Source organism: Corvus hawaiiensis, chromosome 16 (assembly GCF_020740725.1).
Source record: "Corvus hawaiiensis isolate bCorHaw1 chromosome 16, bCorHaw1.pri.cur, whole genome shotgun sequence".
NCBI classification, from domain to species: Eukaryota; Metazoa; Chordata; class Aves; order Passeriformes; family Corvidae; genus Corvus; species Corvus hawaiiensis.
This window is the reverse complement of record NC_063228.1, coordinates 12,483,207-12,503,394: the sequence shown is the minus strand read 5'-3', so window position 1 is coordinate 12,503,394 and position 20,188 is coordinate 12,483,207. Positions and strand designations below refer to the sequence as shown.

Here is a 20,188-nt window from a genome sequence, read left to right as displayed (position 1 = left end):
CCAGCAGACACTTTTGATTTGTGTAAGTGACATTTTCATTTAGAAGTCAGTAAAATATCCACACTGTGTTTTGGCTCTGCTGTTACGTGTGAGAAGAGCTGGCTGGGGAATGGGTACCTGGCATGAGCAGCTCCTACACGTACTTCATGTGGAGGAGAGCAGAACAGTGAGCAGCTGAGGACAGGGGGCAGCTCTGGATGGTGCTTCTGGTGCACTTGAAGAGCCTTTGGCCCTAAATGACTTTTGCAGAAAGGTGGAAATAGTCTGGAAGACAAGTGCAGCAGTTATAAAAGTGTCAGCAGCTGTGCTGGGGAGGGTGGTGGAAGATGGACAGCTTTTTCTGCCTATCAGTATTTCCATTAATGCCAGATCACCTTCTCTTTCAAAGCATGTGTGGTGCTGGTGTCTGGTAATCCTTTTTTAGAAACAATAATCTAAAGTTGCTGTGGATGAGGGAAATTATCAGGAGACTCGGAAACCAATTTATCCTTTCAGTTTTGGGGTTTTCCTTTACCAGAAAACCGTTGAGAAACCTTAAAGAGAAAACAGAGATCATTTGGAGAATAGGAAAGGTGGACAAAAATGGGAGACTTGAACTTAAAAGAATCAAATATGACATAGCATAAGCTATGGAGAGGGTGCCAAAGTAGTATCTGAATTTTTTATGATCTGAGAGCTGGGAAAGTTAGGCTAGTGTAGGAAGGAAATAGAAATTATTTGAACTTCATTGGTGTTGTGCAGCATTTGGAAGAAGTATTGTTTGTGGTATTTTGTAGATATAGGCATTAAGAAGAGTTAATTATTTGGCAGAAAGATGGTCTAAATAGATTACTTCTGTCAGAATCTGATTAGAGCATACATCATTGATTGGCTGATGACTGCATTGCAGGGATCTGCCTTTTCCAGGCATTGTGGCCCCAGGAAAGTACCACAGCAAAATTTAGGCATGTGTTTTTGCCTGGGGACATATTTTAGTCATTGTCTAATGTACCACTTACATCTTATATGCAGGTGGGAGCAAACCTCTGGTCTTTCTTGCACCATTTTCATTTTCTTGCTCTGCCTGAATGTGTTTGGTTTTCAGGCAGATTTCCAGCTTGATTGCTGTACAGTACGGATGCACGGATACAGCAGTCTCCATTTCCTTCCTATTTAAATGACTTTTTAGCAAGTCTTCAGTGAAACTGCTGTTAGAGCGCTCCTGTCAGTAGCTTTAGTTCTGTGCTAAAACATGAGATTGTGGTATTAGATTGCTGGGCCTGAAATACTTAAGAATTTTGTGACCTAGTACTACTACCTCAGCTTGCTTAACCTACGCTCTTCACCTTTAAAATCAGCCTTTTAGCAAAAAACCTGCCTTTTAGCAAAATTCTGCATCATCGAAACAAATAAGATCGTGCATTTTATTTGTGTATGTGCACTTTACATATAAAGCTAGTGTTCATGTGTTTTTCTTGTTCTTTCTTCCTCTCTCATTGCTAAAATCAATTTTCAGTTTTGGAAAATCCATGAAAAATTTTAATGAAAAAAAACCCTAGGGTTTGGGAACAGCTGAAAGTAACCTACCCTCCATGAGCACACTGAGAATGACTTAGCGTGTAATTTTTTTTCTTAACAGCATTACGATTTTCTAGAATGTAATGGCAACGAAAGCTGTATAGTTGTTTAAAATAGATGATCTCCCCTTTTCCACCCACAGGCACAGTTAATTTTTTGCACGGAGGAGGAGCCCTACAGCAGGCAGGAAGTGGGTGCTATCACCACCAGTGACATCAGGGAGATGCTTGATGTGCATGTCCCAACCCTTCTGGTTTTGTCCTCCCAAAAGTGTTTAGGTCCATGCTTGACCTTAATCATGCTAAAGGTCCTGCTAAAGTGAAACAGAGCTCTCAGCTTAATTAATACTCTTCTGGCTCATTCTCTCAGTCCTCAGTACTCTTCGTGGTCAAATTTCAGTTATTCAACATATTCAACATACTCTTGCAGAGCCAGAGTGACCATTGATACTAACTAAGAGTGAGCTGTAAAAATCAAGTCAAATTTCCTTTTTGTGTGGCTGGGAGGGAGAACAGATGTGTTGGTCTGAAGTGGTGGAGCTGATGCAGAGCCATTGGCATAAGTTCCGAGCTTGGCATGGGGCGGAGACGCGAGTAAAGCTCTGTTGTGCTTCTGTGGTTTTGATTCACAGAGGTTTGTGCGAACTTAGGTAGCTGGTGCACGCATGGGACATCATCACAGAGCCCAGCCACCAAGTCAGAGCTTGGATTTGGAGTGCCCCACACCTAGACATTTAGGAGCATGTTGCTATAGTGAGGCAAGCAAAGCATCCTTTCCTTAAAACAGGTAAAACTGGTTTATTTTCAAAGTTTGTTTTTGTATATTACTATCTGCAATGTAGAAAATGGCAATGCTGCTTAGACATTTGATGTGTTTGTTATTCTGGAATAATTATACTGCTTGCAAAGGACTGGAAGGGTCCTCCTGGAAGTTGCTGAGTTCACACTACCACTACTATTTGCATTATATAATTGACTGTTATGAGCCACCCTTTTTTTGTTACTGTGGATTTGGAAGGCTGTTCTAGACCCTCACTAGACAAGACCAAAATACTTCACAAAAACCCCCGAACTTGAAAAAATATGTTCAGCCTAAATTTATTCATAACTAGGTTTTTCTTGATTTTTAGAGTGTCAGGATTGTCCTTAGCTTAGACAGTCTCTTCCTCCTACTGTTTTCTTCCCTATTCACAGATTGCTTTGCTGGGATAAACAAATCAAATTTAGGTTCCTGTTGCAACATAGTTGTTCCATTCCCCTGAACACCAAAAGGAATTTCTCTACAATGTTTGTATTTGAATTTGACCTTTTTTTCTTTTTTGATTTAATGTGGATGAAGAGAACTGTGTTCTGTTGGAAGTACCTCTAAGAAATCAAGACATTAATTGAGAATTAAAACTAAGAAATAGTGCTAATTTTCCTTTTCCTATTTGCATCTCACTAGCATCTCAAATTCTTTAAACAGATGCAATGAGACCCTGTATTTCTTCCTCCTGAGTTTAGCTCTGAAGTTTATTAGGAGGAGCATGATCTTGCATTTTGTATTATTGAATTCCATCCTATTTCTATTAATGAAGCCCATAAGATTTAGCAGTTCTTTCTATGTAATATCCTTATCCTTTTCAGTCTTGACAGTACCTTCCAACTTCGTGTCATCAAGAAATTTCATCAGCAGGTTGCCTTGTGCCAAAATAATTAAAGAAAATGTTAAAAAAATCTATCCTAAAATAGATCACAGAAAAGCTTCCCTTGAGCCTGCGCTTCCCTGTACAAATCTTCCTCCTCAGGTTTTCTAATGTCTTATCAAATGCATACATGCTGAAACAAAAAACCTGGCAGGTATTTTACAGAGCAATTTAACAGTCTGTATTTATGTCAGTTGTCCCACTGGAGTCATTTGAGTAAAGCTTGCAGAATCCATTTTATAATCTCCATTCCTGGGCGAAAGAAATCTACTTTCTTTTCAAATGCAGCTTACTCTGCTAGATGAAGCAAATAGGCAATAGTTAAAATGAATTTTTTTTTTTTTTTTTTTTTTTTTTTAGAAATTAAGTGTTTGTGAGTTGTGACTGCAACTTGCTTTCTCATATATACTTTTTGTCTATATATTTCTCTGTGAAAGTTAGTGACTGATTTTGTATTGTAATTTATGATACTCTTTTGAAAAATCCATGATGTGTTAGCTTGCTTAATAATTAAACTGCAGAGTTTCTCTTCCTTAATAAGAAAAGACCAAGAAATGGGATTTATAGCTAAGCATAGTCAGATAACCAGTGAGAACACCATCATCCCCAACAGAAAAGTGAAGCGGTTCTGAAACAGGAGATGGCGTGGGGTAAACATCACTTCATCATGTGGCAATTGCTGGCCTCATTGGCAGCTTCTCCAGGGAGCATCACTGAGGGTCACAATTCCACATCTAAAGTTAGCAGTGGGGTAAGGCTGGCAGTGGGGAGGGCCAGTGGGCAGCTGCTGAGGGAGATTTCTAAATCCTGCAGCACGGCCGCCGTGATACACGAGAATCAATTACTGAAAACCTTCCGCGATGGTCAAAATGTGACATTAAATAATTGAGTATCACATCAAATCTTGTCTGCAATTAGTTATCTGGAAAAGTAATTATGCAACAAAATCAAGTAGCTGAAATTAGTGGTGTGAAGCACCCTGGTTATTCGAAGACTGTAGGAGATTTTTTTTATTTCACTTGTAACATGCAGTTGTAAGTACCTAACTAATTCTTTATTGAAATAAAAAAGTCTTGCTCAATTGTAATTCTTGTCATTAGTTACATCTGCAATAGAAGATACATAGCACATAAAGCAGGTATTAATGACTAAGCTGGTTTTGTCTAAAGTAAAAATGAACTGTGGAAGAGAATGTCTTGTAAGTAGTACATTTAAAATCAAATCTGTTTTGATTTAGGGAGGAAACCAGCCTAAATTTCACTCTTTTGTCTCTTACATCAGTAGTGTAAGTTGATTTGGAGAACGAAGTTGTAACATTCTAACGGGGAAATGTGTTCTTTTAAAATAGTTATGATCAATTTAACAACATAGATGTTGTGAAAGGTTAGAAAACCCATTAAAATACAATTTACACTAATAGAAGTAGTTAGCTTGCATTAGTTAGCTCCCATATTCAAAACAAACAAGAAAAATATAATGAATCAAAAGAGTATGTACCCAGAATAACAGACTTAAGTGTAAACGCTCGCTCACATGAACATTGTTTAACAGCTTATAAATACAGGCAAATGTCTAATTCTGCAATCATGATACCCTGATTATTTTGAAAATGGCTTCTAATAGTAACTGTTGTCATGTATATGCCAGAACCGATAGGAAAATTATTTCTAATCAGTAGATCTGTACAGAATTTGATCTCTATGTGTATAGTACTTAAAAATCTGAACTGATAAAGAGTAGTTGGCTAGTCATGTTACTTAAGCTGGTCCCAAAATAGCACCTTCCTTTTTGGGTAGAGTTAGGTTTGCAGCTGTTGTCTCTATCTGTTGTCTCTGAAGAAAATTTTAACATTAAGTGTTGCTGACGTCAATTTTTTTCTTTTTTTTACAGCTGATGTGGGCTTTGCCCCTGACAGAAGTTATTTGGTTCTAGCTCTGAGTTTGGAAGAAGTTGGTATATAGATTTTCCCCTAACTTTCAATTGATGTGTTTAGCTTTAGTGGGAGTAATACTATCACTTAAACCATGTTGTCGTCTCAAGGAGTTTTGCTACATCCCTATGGAGTGCCAATGATTCTGCCGGCAGCACCATACTTCGCTGGACTTGTTCAGGTAATGCAAGGCCGCTTCCAACAAGCAACTTAACTCTAGTGCACTTAGAGCAATAATTGGAATTTTTATGGTTGAGAAAGCAAACACTTTTAATACAGGCAAAAGCTCTCATGTAGTCAGTGAGAAGACAGTAGGAAATCAAAAAGATGGATCACCCTAATCTGTGTATTGACATCTCTCATGGCTGAATAAATGGTGTAGTTGAGCTATATTTGCTTGTATTGATTTGTCTGCTGTTTAACATTCATGCCTTTGCTTCATGAGGTTGACCACAGGGCAGAGGATTTGCTATCCATTCTAGGTTTCTGAGGGAGTCAGCATTCCCACGGCAGGTCAGAAGACAAAGTAACTTACCATGATGTGTTTAGGTTAAGTGTTTTTGCACAGCAGATAGGAATAGTGTTAAATATGCATTAATTCAAATGTTACTCGTCACACGGAATGAAAAAGAGGTTGTGGTTTTGTGTGTCTAGAAATATATCACCTGCAAAGAATATTTATACACATCCTATTAATTCCTTTGAGCCCTCAAAGCATAAGATCTTGCTGCAGGGCAAGAGTTCTGTATATTTAGGAGTCAGCTGGCAATTACTAGATTGTTGTTGTTGTGTTCGCTTTTGCTTTTATTTTTATCAAAAAAGTGGTGCTACTGCAGTTTCTACTGTTAGACTTGGGATTTTTGATAGATCGTGCAGATGCTAATTAAGCAATAAGTATCCTGTTGTTTACAATATTAGAAGACATTAGGAAAAGTCAAATAACATTTCTAAACACTGATAAAATTGTACTATCTGAGTGGCAGTAGTTAGATATTGTGCATTAACAGGGTCAAGACACCCACGTGTGTTAGGGCATTTCTGTGCTGTGCTAGTGAGGGAAATTTTCATTGTGCTCCTTTACTCTGATGCTTTGCTGACACAGAGGGGCAATCACAGCATGAAACAGGTGGTTTTCCATATAGGTCCCTTCAGTAATAGAAGACTGTGGGTTGTGTTCTTCACTTTAGGCTTAATATCAGACACATCTGTCTAAAATAGAAATATAGCATTGCACAGTGGCCATTATCAGGTATTGGGAAACTGTGTCTTGTGGAACACACAAGCTAAGGCTGCTTTTTATGCAGTGAGACCACATCAGGCAGGCCTTCATATCCATTAGAATTTGGGGGTGAAGGTCGGACGCTGGAGCTCACTCAGACCCTCTGCCATCCTGTCCAATAAATAATTACAAGCAAATCGTGCCTTTCAGTCTATGCTGATTGATGTTGAAATTGCTTTTGAAAGTTCTCATAAGTTCCTGTTATAGATTAAGTGCCGGTGTAGGAAAAATAACTGCACCCAACTGAAATGGGTGAATGTAATCAGGTTTAATGGACTCGAGAGCTTGTTGGGAATTAAATAACTATTGATTTGTTGGAAAGTTGCTGTCATTATAAAATGCCACTCTGGACACATTATCCAAGCAGACAGATTAGAAGAAAGGGCCCTTTGAAAATTTGGGATGCCTTATTTCAATCTTTTTCCTCTTCATTCTTTCCTTAGAAAGATAGATCCAGGCCTGTGTTACTCCTTTAGCATAGATCTAAAACAGTCAAGCAATAAGAACTGCTGAAAAAAAACCCAAAATATGTAGTACAGAGGCAGTTGAAAAGTGTTCTTTGTATGAATACTTCTCTAGTCTCTTGTCTTTTCAAGAGACTGATGTCAAACCTGAAAATGGCATTTTGGAAACAAAGCACGCATTTGAGTTATTGTCCTAAAGAGTGAATTACAGCATTAAATGCTCTGACCAATTTGTCCCCCAAGATTTTGCCTGCATTTACAGTATCTCTGGTCAGCTTATGACACCAGAATGCTTATTGTTTTTCTCTTGGAGTAAATCTAAGTATCCAAAATAAATAATGCAAAGGACATTTGATAGGAATATTTATATCATCCTCTTCTAAGCAGTAATTACATAACATTCAGAACTTTAATGGAAATTTTCTTCAAAAATATGCCTTGATAAACTGATTATATAAATGTTTTTTTCTGGGTTGCAGGTCCAGAACCACAACCCTGAACTATTTTTGAATATGAAGCAATTTTAACATTTTATAGTCTTATAAGATGCCAATTTATTTATTTACATGGATTTCTACAGAAAATAGATGTACCTTTGATCAGGGATTCCTCCTGATTTCCAACTGGGTTTATTCTAAGATTGCGTATGAAAGCAGTGTGTAGAGTATTGCCTAGAGATTTGGGGGACTATTTTGGGAGGCTTTTTTGTGGTTTGTGCATGGTTGAGCAAGAGAGATCTCTGTGGAGCAAAGTTTGTCTTCAGAGGTCCTGCACCTTCAAGTGCTGTGTGTTATTTTACTTAATGCTGTGTATATGCAGTCCACTGCTCCAGCCTCTCCTAAATTCATCAGTAAACCCTGCTGTGCATCCTCTGCTTGCTTCTGTCACACCCTCTTGTTGGAGCAGTGGAATGTGTGAAACCTGAGACAAACAGAAAAAGGGTGGTACTGTGGGTACCTCTCTGGACACACCTTATACAAGCAGCCGTGCGCATTTTCCTAATTGCATGTGTTCTATTAAGGAGATTTGTATTCCTTTTACTGAGATGATGAGTTGGAGTGAGATGATGGAAAGTGAAGTGCTTGTGTTCTTGGAGAGACAGAAGGTCCTGGGTTACAGAGATGTTAATGTGTATCAAATTATGTTAAATATACATGAAAACTTATTTTCCAGTAAGTAAATATACCTTAAACTTATTAGAATGGTGGCCTATGACTTAGTAGCACATTTTAAAATGAGAAAATATCTTTCCCTCTTCCTTCCTTCTCCTGGGTAAAACTATTTGAGGGGGGGAAAAAAAAAATCCCATGAAAGTACAAATAATACGTAAATAGTTTCATGACTCCTGTGGGTGGGGAGAGATTTTCTGCCTTGGCACAAAAGACCCACTGGTAGCTTTACGGGCTGTCACAGCTCCACTGCCATGAGGACCCAGGCAGGGACTGCAGTGCAGCCACTGCGTGTGCTGAGGGCAGCAAGTCCCACAAAACTGTCCTGCTGCTTCTCCTGGCAAGGGAAATAAAAAAAAATGCCATCTAGGATAAAGTGTCAATCCAGTAAGAGATTTCTTATCCTGCCCTTGGTCCCCATCCCAGTTGAGTCATTTGATGCCCAAGGGGGAGCCCTTATGTCCGGATAAGCAGAGGAGTCAGGAGGTGTCGGATGGCGAAGGTCCATCTGCCTTGGCCGGGGTGTGGAGCATGGACGAGTGGCTGTGTGCTCCTGTACCATCTTACAAGTTCTTAGAATAAATGCCAAACCAAGCTCCAGTTATCGTTAAGTTACAAAGTGGTTTCTAAGGCTGCACTCTCTCACAAGTCAGAGAATAGTATGTTTTGTTAAATAATATCGGAGAGGTCATATTAGCTCCATCCTTCATGGCTCTGAGTGTTTTGGATATATCAAATGTTTGTAGTTGCTCTGGTTATTTGGAATGCTAAATTTACAATAAAATATTTTGAAAACACACATGCAATATATGACATTTTAATAATGGATGCTACATTTTTTATTATGTGGCTGGGTTAGGTAGCTTCATTTCCATTTAGCAGAGAAAGAGGAGCTCATAGGCATTATTATAGAAGTTATTAAAGTTGAAATTGCTTAGATTTTTCAGTAAACTACTGGAAAGCTCTAGGACAGACAGTTCTATTTAACAGAGAACATGGAACTTGTATATATAAGATTATAAAGATGGGATTATTTATGAATATGGTCTGTATTTTTTTAAATACACTTTTATTTTAACATAGTGACCAGAAAAATTCTAGGAGTTCGGAGGGTTTAAGCTTGTGTTCATTGTTAAAGAATTCAGATAACTAAGCTAAAAGCTTTTATTTTCTGATTTTATTTCCTTATTTATTTATGTAGTGGTAAAGGATTGTAGTGGTTGGAGAAGAAAATAGAAAATAGGCTGGTGATTAACTATTTCAATATATTGGGAATTACTGTACTTTTAAGTACATAATTCCTAAGCTTAGATTTTTTTTTTTCCCCCTGTGCATCTGATTTTCCATAACTGGTTAACCAGTGTGTTTGACTGACAACTGAAAAACTCATAATCTGGAGACTGTTCCATTTTATTTTAGGGCTGAGAGAATTGCCTAGAATATGCTGTGAAAAGTTGTGGTGCAGACTTCATCACGGTGCCATCACTTTACCCATCTGGAAAATCCTTGTTTTAGTGCCGTGTTGGGAAGTGCTAGCAGTGGGTACATTCTGAGTACTTGTAGGTGTTAGAGTGTTAAGATACCTGCAAAATCACACTTGTGTTCCAGCAATCCAGTCTTGGGGAATGTTATGGATTTGTTGTGCCACCTTACATGAAAAAGGCTTTTGTGACTTGGTAGGTTCTATTTGAATAATACATTTGAAATAGTAATGAGGAGAGGTTTTACTTCTTCCAGTGTTGCCTGAAGTGGTGTATGGTTGTTTCTGTTGGTTTTAGATTATGATCTGGTGGAAAGCAGAGTGTCATTTTTGTTTACATTGGCTGAATTGCCTATTTGAAATGCAGTAAGTAGACGATTTAGCTTAAATACAGATTTATTCTGGCTTGATTGTGTTGTTCTGTCTCTCCTGTTACTAGTACTGTACTCCCAGTGCTTTGTGAGTGGAGGATGAATATGTTTTACTATTACAATCACTTTTCATCTTGTCTCGGTTTTGAGAGAGCACATCTAACATTTCTCCTCTGTCTGAGAGTTGCAAACTTTTTCTCCCTTTTGTATCAAAAGTGCTTTTAGCACATGTAACATGTGGTGTTAGTGATGTATATAGTCCGTATTATTTTGATAACTGAAAATTTTTGTAAGCAATGTTTAAATGTCTGGAAATCATGGAATCATAGAACTGTTTCTTGGAAAAGACCTTTTAGGATTATCAAGTCTGACTGTTAACCCAGCACTGCCAAGTGCAACATTAAACATGGCCTTAAGTGCCACATCTATGCTTAATTTTTAATTTACCCTTTTTAGATACCTCCAGGGATGATGATTCAGCCATTTCCCTGGGCAGCCTGTTCCAGTGCTTGACAACCCCTCTCTAACATCCAATTTAAATCTCCCCTGGTACAACTTGAAGCCATTTCCTCTTGTTCTGTTGCTTGGGAGCAGAGCCCGACCCCCACCTGGCTACAACCTCCTGTCAGTAGAGAATGAGAAGGTCCCCCCTGAGCCTCCTGTTCTCCAGGCTGAGCCCCTGCTGCTTCTGGGGCTCTAGCCCCTTCCCCGGCTCTGTTCCCTTGCCTGGACATGCTCCAGCCCCTCAATGTCTTTCTTGTCATGCAGGGCCCAAAAGTGACCCCAGGATTTGAGGTGTGGCCTGAGTAGTGCCCAGCACAGAGGGTCAGTCACTGCCCTGGTCCTGCTGGCCACACTGTGGCTGATAGAAGCCAGATGTCATGGCCACACACTGGATCATGTTCAGCACCCCAGGGCCTTTCCTGCTGGGTCCCCTTTGCAGCCACTCTGCCCCAGCCTGCAGCTGCAGGGGCTTCTGGTGGCCAAAGGGCAGCACCTGGCCTTGGTCGCCAAAGAGGACTTGGGCCTCTTGCTCTGCTGGCCACTGCTCTTGGCCCAGCCATCCAGCCTGGTCAGGGCCCTCTGCAGAGCCTTCCTGCCCTCCAGCAGGTCCTTAGTGTCATCCACAAACTTACTGAGGGGACACTGAATCCCTTTGTCGAGATCATGGATAAAGATACTAAACAAAGCTTGTCCCAGTACTGAGCCCTGGGGAATCCCCGCTGGTGACCTGCCCCAGCTGGAGGCGATTCCACTGCCCACTCTGGGCCTGGCCATCACCCAGTTCTCACACAGAGAACACTGCACCCATCCAAGCCATGAGCAGCCAGTTTCCAGGACAGTTCTGTGGGGAATGATGTCGGGTAGGCACATCCAGTGCCTTTCCCTCATCCATTAAGCAGGTTGCCTTAGGAGGAGATCAGGTCAGTGAAGCAGGACCTGCCTTTTTAAACCTGGGGTGGCTGAGCCTGATGGCTTCGTTGTCCTGTATGTGCGTTTTGATGGCACTCGAGATGATCTTCTCCATACAACTTTGGATTAAATTGCTTTTCCTTTTAATCCACGGAGCAAGCAGTGTAGCCAGTAAGCATTGTCAGTGAAACCTGCCAGCTGCTCAAGAGGCTGCAGACAGCTTGAAAGTATTTGGTTATTGCTGTTGCAAGAGTTTATTTTCTTTTAACTTGCCTTTATTTCGTGCTAATAAGTGCGGATCTCATCAGATACCTGGTGAGCGAACCCACAGGGACAAGAGGGAGGGTAATGATATAGAATGTCTTCCCCATTGACCAAAAAGACAATTTGTCAGAAGAAGAATAGCTTATCTAAATGCTTTTAGTTCAGCTAAGGGACAAGTTGTTATTCTGCCCTCCCATCTGCATAATTTTTTCTCACTGTCCGTTCTTCCCGAAATCAATGGGTGACATAATTCCAATGACTAAGGCAACACTGCATTACCTCTTTCACCCTTATCCTATCAACTCAGTCAATGCTGTGTTATAGTTAGGGCGTTTTTCATCTGCCAGATTTCATCTGACACTCAACAGGCAGAATTTTTTCCTTTTCCACTTTTGCATGTAACATCAGTATTAGTGAATTTTAGACACGATGATCTATAGTTACGGTCACTAGCTCATGTGTTGGAAAATACACCCCAATAGAGTGTTTTAGTATGGCAAAAACTGGGTAAATCTGCGCCTTTCTGACTGCAGGGGTTTTCAAGTGGAATACAAGAAAGTGGGGGTTTTTTCTCCTACATATTTATTTTTTTTTTTCCTACAAACTCAAATTTCTAGAGATGGAATAGTTTTCATTAGGGTAAGTTCTATTTATTTTTTTGTCCCCTAAATAAGACAAAGCTTTTAAGATTTGGATTCTCTGTAAAAGCAGATTGTTTAATTTGGCTCCTCCAGCTAGGAGCCATCAAGCTGATAGTGCTGTTTCCAAGGATCTGGAATTTCAGCTGATTTTTTTCTCTCTTCTGACTCATGCATAATCATCAGTAATAAAATTTCTGATGGCCAGATTATGACAGGAGATACAACTTTGAAGTTCTTTTGCTTTCACTAGAATGATTCACAACTGATATAAAAATATGCTTGTACATCTAAATATAGAACAATCATTTTAATGGAGTTTGCTTGAATATTTCACCTATTTACCCTCGGATGAGTTATCTTATGTTCTAGAAGCTAATGCTAGAAACCCAGTTCAAATACATCTTTTGGCCTGTTTGCTTGCTTGCTTTTTTTAACTGAGGTGTGCTGGTAACTGTTTGCTCAGACCTGGTTTCAAGGAGGGTGTTGTAAAAACATATGAAATGTCTATTTCAATAGATCAGGTTGTGCAAAAAATATGGTAAGGACATAATTGTTTCAAATATAAGTACTTTCACCTGAACTAATTGGGAATTGCATTTAACTGCTCTATTACTACCTTAGGGTGGTGGAACCACACCTGGCAAATATTTGACAGTCAGATATCACAGATAATTTGGAAAATTTTGGTGTTTTTTTTAGTGTAGTGACAGATCATGAACACTGTAAATAGATAATTGGGAATTGAACCAGGTAAATTTTCTGTGTCAGACTTTCTACCTGTGTTTCACAAGACTCAGATTATTTTGGATTAGGGTAAATTCTGATTTCTTGGTTCCTCTTCTTTCTCTGGGGGACAGATGCATGAGCTAGAGAGCTTGGAGAATGACTTAGTCCTCCAATTCTGATGGGTTTAATTAATCAGTAAAGAATGGAATTTCTTTTTTAAATCTACATATGGTTTTGTTGCCAACCAAGCTGAGAGGAAAGTAGAAGTCTCTTGCCTGTATATTCACGAGTCAGAATGGTTCATGTTCTCATTTTATCTGAGGCCTTGAACTAAGTGAAACATGGTGCATTTCAAGCAATGTTATTCATCAAGGAAAGTTATTCAGAGTTTGAGAAGTCTCCTTCTGTAAAAGCAACTACAGCTAAAAGTACTCAAAGCAGCGAACTGATCTGAACTATGCTGATTTTATATTGGGGTTTTTTTTTTAATTCTGAGGGAGTACATATGATGCAATGCTTATTACCCCGAGGCTTTTTCATCTTCGAGAGCTGGAAGTACACTTTTGTTATGTCTCTGTCCACATTTTGCCACATATTATTCCAAAGCATGTAGTGCCTTCCTATTTGTTAATTAGTAGCATTTAAAAGTCATGGAGGAGAAAATGGCAGGTTGTTTATATATTGGTTTACTATGATAAATGTCTGTGACAGTTTGCTTTCCCTGTACCATTTTAATGTATAGCAGATTCAGTAAAATGCATCTCCAGACATCTTTAGACATGTAAGCTTCAAAACATCCAACCCAGGCAAGAGAGTGCTGCCAAAATGCAAATACAAGGGTTTCTCTGTAAATTACCAGCAGCTGTGCAGGTACACATCAGCTGTCTTTATTTGCACTGACAGTGGTACTGAATAGGAGCATGTTTCAAACACTTTGAGAACAAATCATATTGACACTTGAAACCAAGAAAGAGAAAAAAGGAAATTTCCAACCATTTTACTTCCATTCTAGACAAAGCCTTAGAATTATGTTAAATCAGAACTTAAACAAGGGTGAGTATTCCAAAGAGAATAGTAAGAACAGGTTTAGACAACAACAGTCAGGATTTTTAAAAGCTGTAGCCCTGTAGTTGGTTAAAAGCAAGATGACATTTAGTTGAGAAATAAAAGGTGACTAGAGGTGAGGGAAAGCACATCTTCCTGCATTTGTGAATGATCCTGGAGATAATAATACAGAATGAATCATTCTTTCTTTCCCTCCTAGCCTCAGTGTGATGCTGACTTGACTGAATTAGCAAACCTGAGAAGTCCTTTGCTACTCTCTGGTGATAACTTTGCTCTGTCAGTGCAGCTCAGGGGACTCAGCTCAGCTGGATGCTGAACAGGGTCTGTGTGGTGGGACCTGCTTCAGATATGTGCAAGCAAGTTTGAAGGTGTTTACCCTCTATGCAAAATGGTCCCTTATTCTCTAAGTGTTGGACACGTATTTTAAGTGTACAGGATTTGTGTTGATGTTATGTTTTGTGAGATTTGGTTTAGTGCTTGATCACCTGTTTAGTTTTTGGTTTTTTTCTCTGATTTATTCAATCTTGCTTATGCAAAAAGGTTTTAGGGATTTTTTTAATTAAGAAATACAGAAAAGCCTGTTTTTAATGGAATAAGCTCGCTTTTGTTAGGTTTTCTTTCTCTTTGACTTGGAATTGTACTGAAAAATGCTATATGAATAAATTTTTTAAATGAATTTTCATCTTGCTAACAATGGAGGTACAGAGAGAAAGTAAACCTCTACAACTACATTTCAATATGTGATTAAAATGAAAATATTTTCAGTTAGTAAAAGAAAAAAACAACGAAGCAAGAAATCCCCAAAAACATGAAAACTCTTTAGAGCCATCAAAAGCCACCAAGACGGAAGAGGATTCTGGCTGTTTGTGTACAAAAACCAGAAAAGGCAAATTCTTAAGAAAGCCATGAGTGTTGTTAACAGAATCTCAACAAAATTTGATTCTATAGAGGCTGAGCCATAATTGAAATGGTCTGATCCTCAGGTTCTTAAATAATTTATACTTTGTTATGCATTTTAGCAACTAATTACTACAGAGCGGTTTTTAAGTTTGTGGTACCTGGAAAGTGTGCTGTATTGGAAAGCTGTCTGTTCAGGTCCATGCTATAGAGAGCATGGCTTCACTGTCTGATCTTCATTCCAAGGAAGGTTTCTTTCAGAAGTGCAGCAGTCTTTTCTACCCTGTCCTGAGATAGAAGCAGGAGAATGAGCAATCTAACGTGTTGTGTTGTGACATGTCACGCAAGAGTCTGCTCTGAGATGAACATGGAAAACAGAGCACCAGCTTTCCTCTCACTGAGGGAAATGAAATGTAATTGGAGCAACCCTTCCTTCTACAACACAGGAATAAATTACGCTTTTGATTATTACTTTTTAAAAGCTCTTACATCCAGACACTTAGATGGTTGGGGGGGGGGGAGTGGGTTTCTCTCTCTTTTTTGGCCTTATGTCTGAAACCAGAAACAAGCAAACTTGAAATCCTGAAACTACCTTAAACTGTCACCAACTCTTAAAAAGCTGTCTTCCATGTTCTCTTTGTCTTCTCTTTTCATTTAAAACAGAAATATGTTTCACTTTTGCTACCCAAATACAAGAGGATTTGAGGCCAGCTAAAGTATAGCAGCTGGGGTTAGGACCACCAGTTTGCCAAAGATAGCAGCCAGTCTTTGGCAAATTGTTCTTTCTACTCGATTTTCCCCTATCAAGTTAGTTGTGATGTTTCCTATTCATTTTAAAAAAGTGTGTGCAGAAATGACTCAGTGTAGTTCCAAGTTTGTTTACTTGTTCAGAATATTAAATATAAAATGAAGGCAAGCATTGCCTGTAAGGATGTATTTCTGAATACTTCTAAAGGTTACCTGCAATTGTTGATATCCAAAGAAATTTTTCAAAACTGATCATTCTGTAAGAAAAGAAATAGATGGATCGGTTTCATTATAGCACTGGTCAGTGTGTCCTGGGAAAGTGTCCTCACTGGCTCCTGGGGTGACTTATTTTGTAGATTGAAGTTGTTGAAACCCACTCAAACCTTTCAAATGCTGCTGTTACAGGAAATGAATCCACCTATTGCAGCATTCTCTGACTCCCATTTTGAGCTGACATACTGTGCTGGATTGACTGAAGTGAGTACACGGTCTTTTTACTGCAGAGATGAATGTTTTTATTTTTATGCCTTCCTCCGTGAAGGAACAGTTAAAATCGGGCAGAGGGAGATGTAACAGATGTTCATGCACATTTCCCATCTGAAAATGTCTTCCACTGGCCAAGACAATTGTTAGGCACAATTAAGCCCAGTATATACATCCTGTACTGTAAGCCAAGGCTGCTGAAGGTGTTGCCAACAGGGGAGCCCAGGTTTGGAAAGAAGGAGGTTCATGGGAACTTTTATCTGCAGCAGGTTTTGGAGCGCCACTGTGTGAAAAACGAAGGAGACCTGACTGAAGCTCAGAGTCTGTGCCCCCATGTGTCCTTAAGATACAGCTATACTATATACAGCTATAGTTTTAGGAGACACTTTCAGTCCATGAGCAAATTTCATATGCATTTCAAGGACACTAACACTTGAAATCTGATTTTTGAGAGGCATTTGGTGTGATGTTGCCAGCTGACTTTAAAAGCTTGTGATATTACGCCTTGTAATGATCCACATTCAGTGTAATTGTCACTGTAATCAGCTTTATGATGGCAAATCTTCACGGTGACTGCAGGGATATATTTTTTGCATATTATGTCTGAAATGTGAGTTACTTTTTGATTTCAGAGGTATAGTGGTAGTGAAGGGAGGAAGGCACTGCAGACTTTTGAACTCATGTATGAAACGTTTATGCAGAGAGTGGAATTTGTCATTTCCAGTGATGTGATAGCATCTACTGTTGAAAAAGACACTGAGAACCAAATGCTCTTATATTTTGTGATTTGTATTGTAATTGAACCCATTAGGGTTGGCCATTCTGGAAAAGCATGCTTTCCTGGCAGAAAATTGCAGTGATTGACTATTTTTGTTGCATCAGAATATTATACAGACGTTGTGAAAGTGTGCTGACCTAAAAACGTCAGTGGATATTTCATATCAGTCTCCCTTTGTGTTTTGTTTTGGTTTTTTCTAGGGTGGGGAGGAGTGACACAAAAATGCAAGGCAGACATTGCTTTTCTGTTGTGTAATGCCTGGCTTTTAATAATGTAAAAAGCTCTGTGCCAGGTCTGTAAACACTTTGTAAGTTCTGGGCAGCCAGTAAGTCTTTTCATTGAAATATGAAAGAGAATTCTAAGCCAAACCTCTTTCTTATTCCAGTCTTTATTTTCCTGTAATAAGACACAAATCTGCAGAGGGTGTTTTCCTGTCCCTCTGGCCTTAGTTCTCCGCATAATGTTTTTGTTAACTTTCTCTTTGAATGGATATAAATTGGGTTTATTATCTCATGTTATTTTTACTCAAGGCAGCAATAGGGTGACACTTGTCCTGAGTCTCATGTACAGACGATGAGACCCAGTTACCTATATTTCATAGGGAAAAAAAGTGGGACTCCACTCATTTTCTGGAAAACGTGATTTTCTGCAGGGGAGTATTTCTTAAATACCTCTTTGTTAGTCCGCTGGAACTGATGGAGTTCTGTGGAGTGCCTGGAACCTTCCTTGACACAGTATATGGCCTTTATATGTGCCTAAAAATTATTCAGTGCGTGGTAACTTGTGGTGGCAATGTGTTTATCTCTGGTGCTCGTTCTCAAGAAACATTGTCTTGTTTAAGTGGCTGTGAAATGTACTTTTTATATGCTGTTCTGCGGTCATCTTGAGGTCGGTATAATCCTGGCTTAAGGTGTCTGGCTGCAAATTTATCATTTGCATTATTATTGGTTGGTTCTTGCAGAACCAAGCTAATTTTTTTTTTTTTTTTTTAATATATAAAATGCTTTGTCTAGAAGAATAATAGCAAAATGCTGAGAAAGGTATTTTTATTCTCTTGGTTCTGATAAGAAGCTGGAAGATCAAGGGAGGGTAGAGGTGATGCTTTAAGTCTTATTTAGCATGGGAGAGATTATTTTAAAATATTAATAAGTGTGTAGTATTGTGCTTCTGGATAGGAGGAACGAGAATTTCTGGTTTACATTTTCACTTTGTTAGTTGAGTGCTTTGTAGAGATTTTCCTCCCCGGAGTCCTATAAGACAAGATCAGATACCTGAAATACTTAAAAGTAGTTCTGGGTCAGAGCCAGACTATGTAATTATTAAAACCTGCATTTCATTGCTTTGTTGGTTTTTGAGCACTTCTTTTCTGACACAGCAAAATAATCTAACACTTCATTTTCTTCATACCATTCTGAAGACTTTTGTAATGTATGGTTTTTGTCAATGTTTGGCACTCTTGGTATTCTGTGTACCTCTACTATTTCTCACCATGTCTTTTAGAAATGTTTTGTTTTTGTTTTTTTTTTATGTAACTTAAAACACTTCTCTGTTACTAAATGGCATAACCTCTTCTAATCTTGTTAATTAAAATTATCTTCTGGTTCTTTCATTCCTTTGAAAAAAAATATGATCCACCATCCATATCACAGAAATAGATTGTGAGTTGGGAATCAGACACCTTCAGAAACAGATCCTAGATATATTTTTAAGGAACACTGTGTGCTAGCAAGCATTTAAAGTCTTTCTGGAATTATTTCTTGAGAATGATGCCTGTCAGCTCTTGAGGTGCTTCTCAAATGTACTGCCTAAGTGGTGTCTATTTTACTCGCTGACCTAATGACTAAAGCTAAAGAATTAATTTGTCTGTGAATATACTGATGCTATTGCATTGTCAGTATTTGTAGGTTTACCACTTTGTTCTTCCGTGTGCTTCAGCACCGTGTTTCCTTGGAGGGGAGGATACAAGTTTTAAATTAAGAAAGATTTTTGTTGTTGTTGTTTTTATTTGCTAAATAACTAACAGTTGTGATTCAAGAGTACGATTAAGTTGTTAATGTTAATTACCCTTCATGCCTGTTTGGGAAAAACTAGTGTACATAGTTTGTGAATTTGTTTAATATAGTTAGCTTTTGTACTCTAACAGGACAAGAGACTTTGATTATATATTACCCACTGCAGAAATAGAAAAATCAAATTGAACGTGGTATGGTTCTTTTTCTCTCTTTGTCTCAGGGCAGAACACTTTGTTAAAAATTGATTCCACCCTCTGCAGTGAAAGCCATTTCTCTAATGTAACAAAACCTAAGGGGTTTTCGTTATCTTTTATTATTATTACTATTTTTCGCTTTCAGAATTAGAAAGTGAATGTATACATTTATGCACGAAAATTTTCTTGCTGTGAAGAGGGATTTCCGGGTCACAGGTTCAAAGATGTTCAAGCCAGGAAGGATCATTGTGATAATTCAGCCAGTCCTCTTCAATGTACATGCTACAGAACTTCTCTTGGAGGCTGGCTTAAAGCAGACCTTTTGGAAGATATTTCATCTTTTTTTAAACATCCAAGTAATTTTGGTTCCCTCAGTTTCACTGCTGCCCTACTGAACTGTTTGCATGTTTAATTACCCTTGCAGTTTGGACGTTACAGGGCTCTGTTTCTCTTTATTTTTGCTCCTGGCCATTGTTTCCTGCTGTGTTTTCTGTCTGCAAGATTAAAAATGCAAAATATCCTCAAACAAATGAGGAAGCTGTTGAAGTATGCTACCTCCTAGAAGAGATATATATCAAAGACATAGAGGAAAACAGGGGAGGAAGAAACGTCGTGGAGTCACATAATCTACTTTTCTGCCTGAAAGCAAGATCAGCTTTACCTGTATCATTCCTGAGAGACATTTGCTGCGCCCATTCTGGAGCGACAGGGACTCTCTAACCTCTGCCAGCATTTTACACTTGCACTGGAGGGGTTTCTTTTCCCCAGTGTCTGAGTTAAAAATATTTTCTTGTGTAATTTAACCTCCCACTGTTTTATGGTGAGTGGGCATACAAATCGTTTTATTTCCACCCTTTTCCTAGTGGGCCATTATCTACCTAAAGATAGTGATGTCAGCCTCAGCCTTCTCTCCTTGTAGTAGTGCAATCCTCATTCCTTCAGCCATCCCTTCTGGAGTTTGTCTCAGCCTCCTGCAGTTGTAAGCCATTATGGGTAAGATTTTTAGATATGCAGAATTATTTAGGTATCTAATT

At 38.8% G+C, this 20,188-nt stretch overlaps 1 protein-coding gene across 31 annotated transcripts in view; it reads left to right on the top strand.

The window, feature by feature from the left end:
• Nucleotides 1–20,188, top strand: part of RBFOX1 (RNA binding fox-1 homolog 1) — a 1,119,677-nt gene that overhangs the window by 875,244 nt on the left and 224,245 nt on the right. For 2 of the 31 annotated variants that reach the window (XM_048320464.1, XM_048320450.1), the window contains exons 2-3: nt 2,189–2,343; nt 5,132–5,352. The exons of 27 other annotated variants lie outside the window; for them this stretch is intronic. In XM_048320464.1, coding sequence (XP_048176421.1) covers nt 5,266–5,352 — 87 coding nt within the window. In that variant the 5' untranslated portion in view covers nt 2,189–2,343; nt 5,132–5,265. Of the gene's footprint in view, nt 1–2,188; nt 2,344–5,131; nt 5,353–20,188 lie in introns of those variants that run through there. 2 more of the 31 variants (XM_048320451.1, XM_048320454.1) reach the window with 2 other exon arrangements.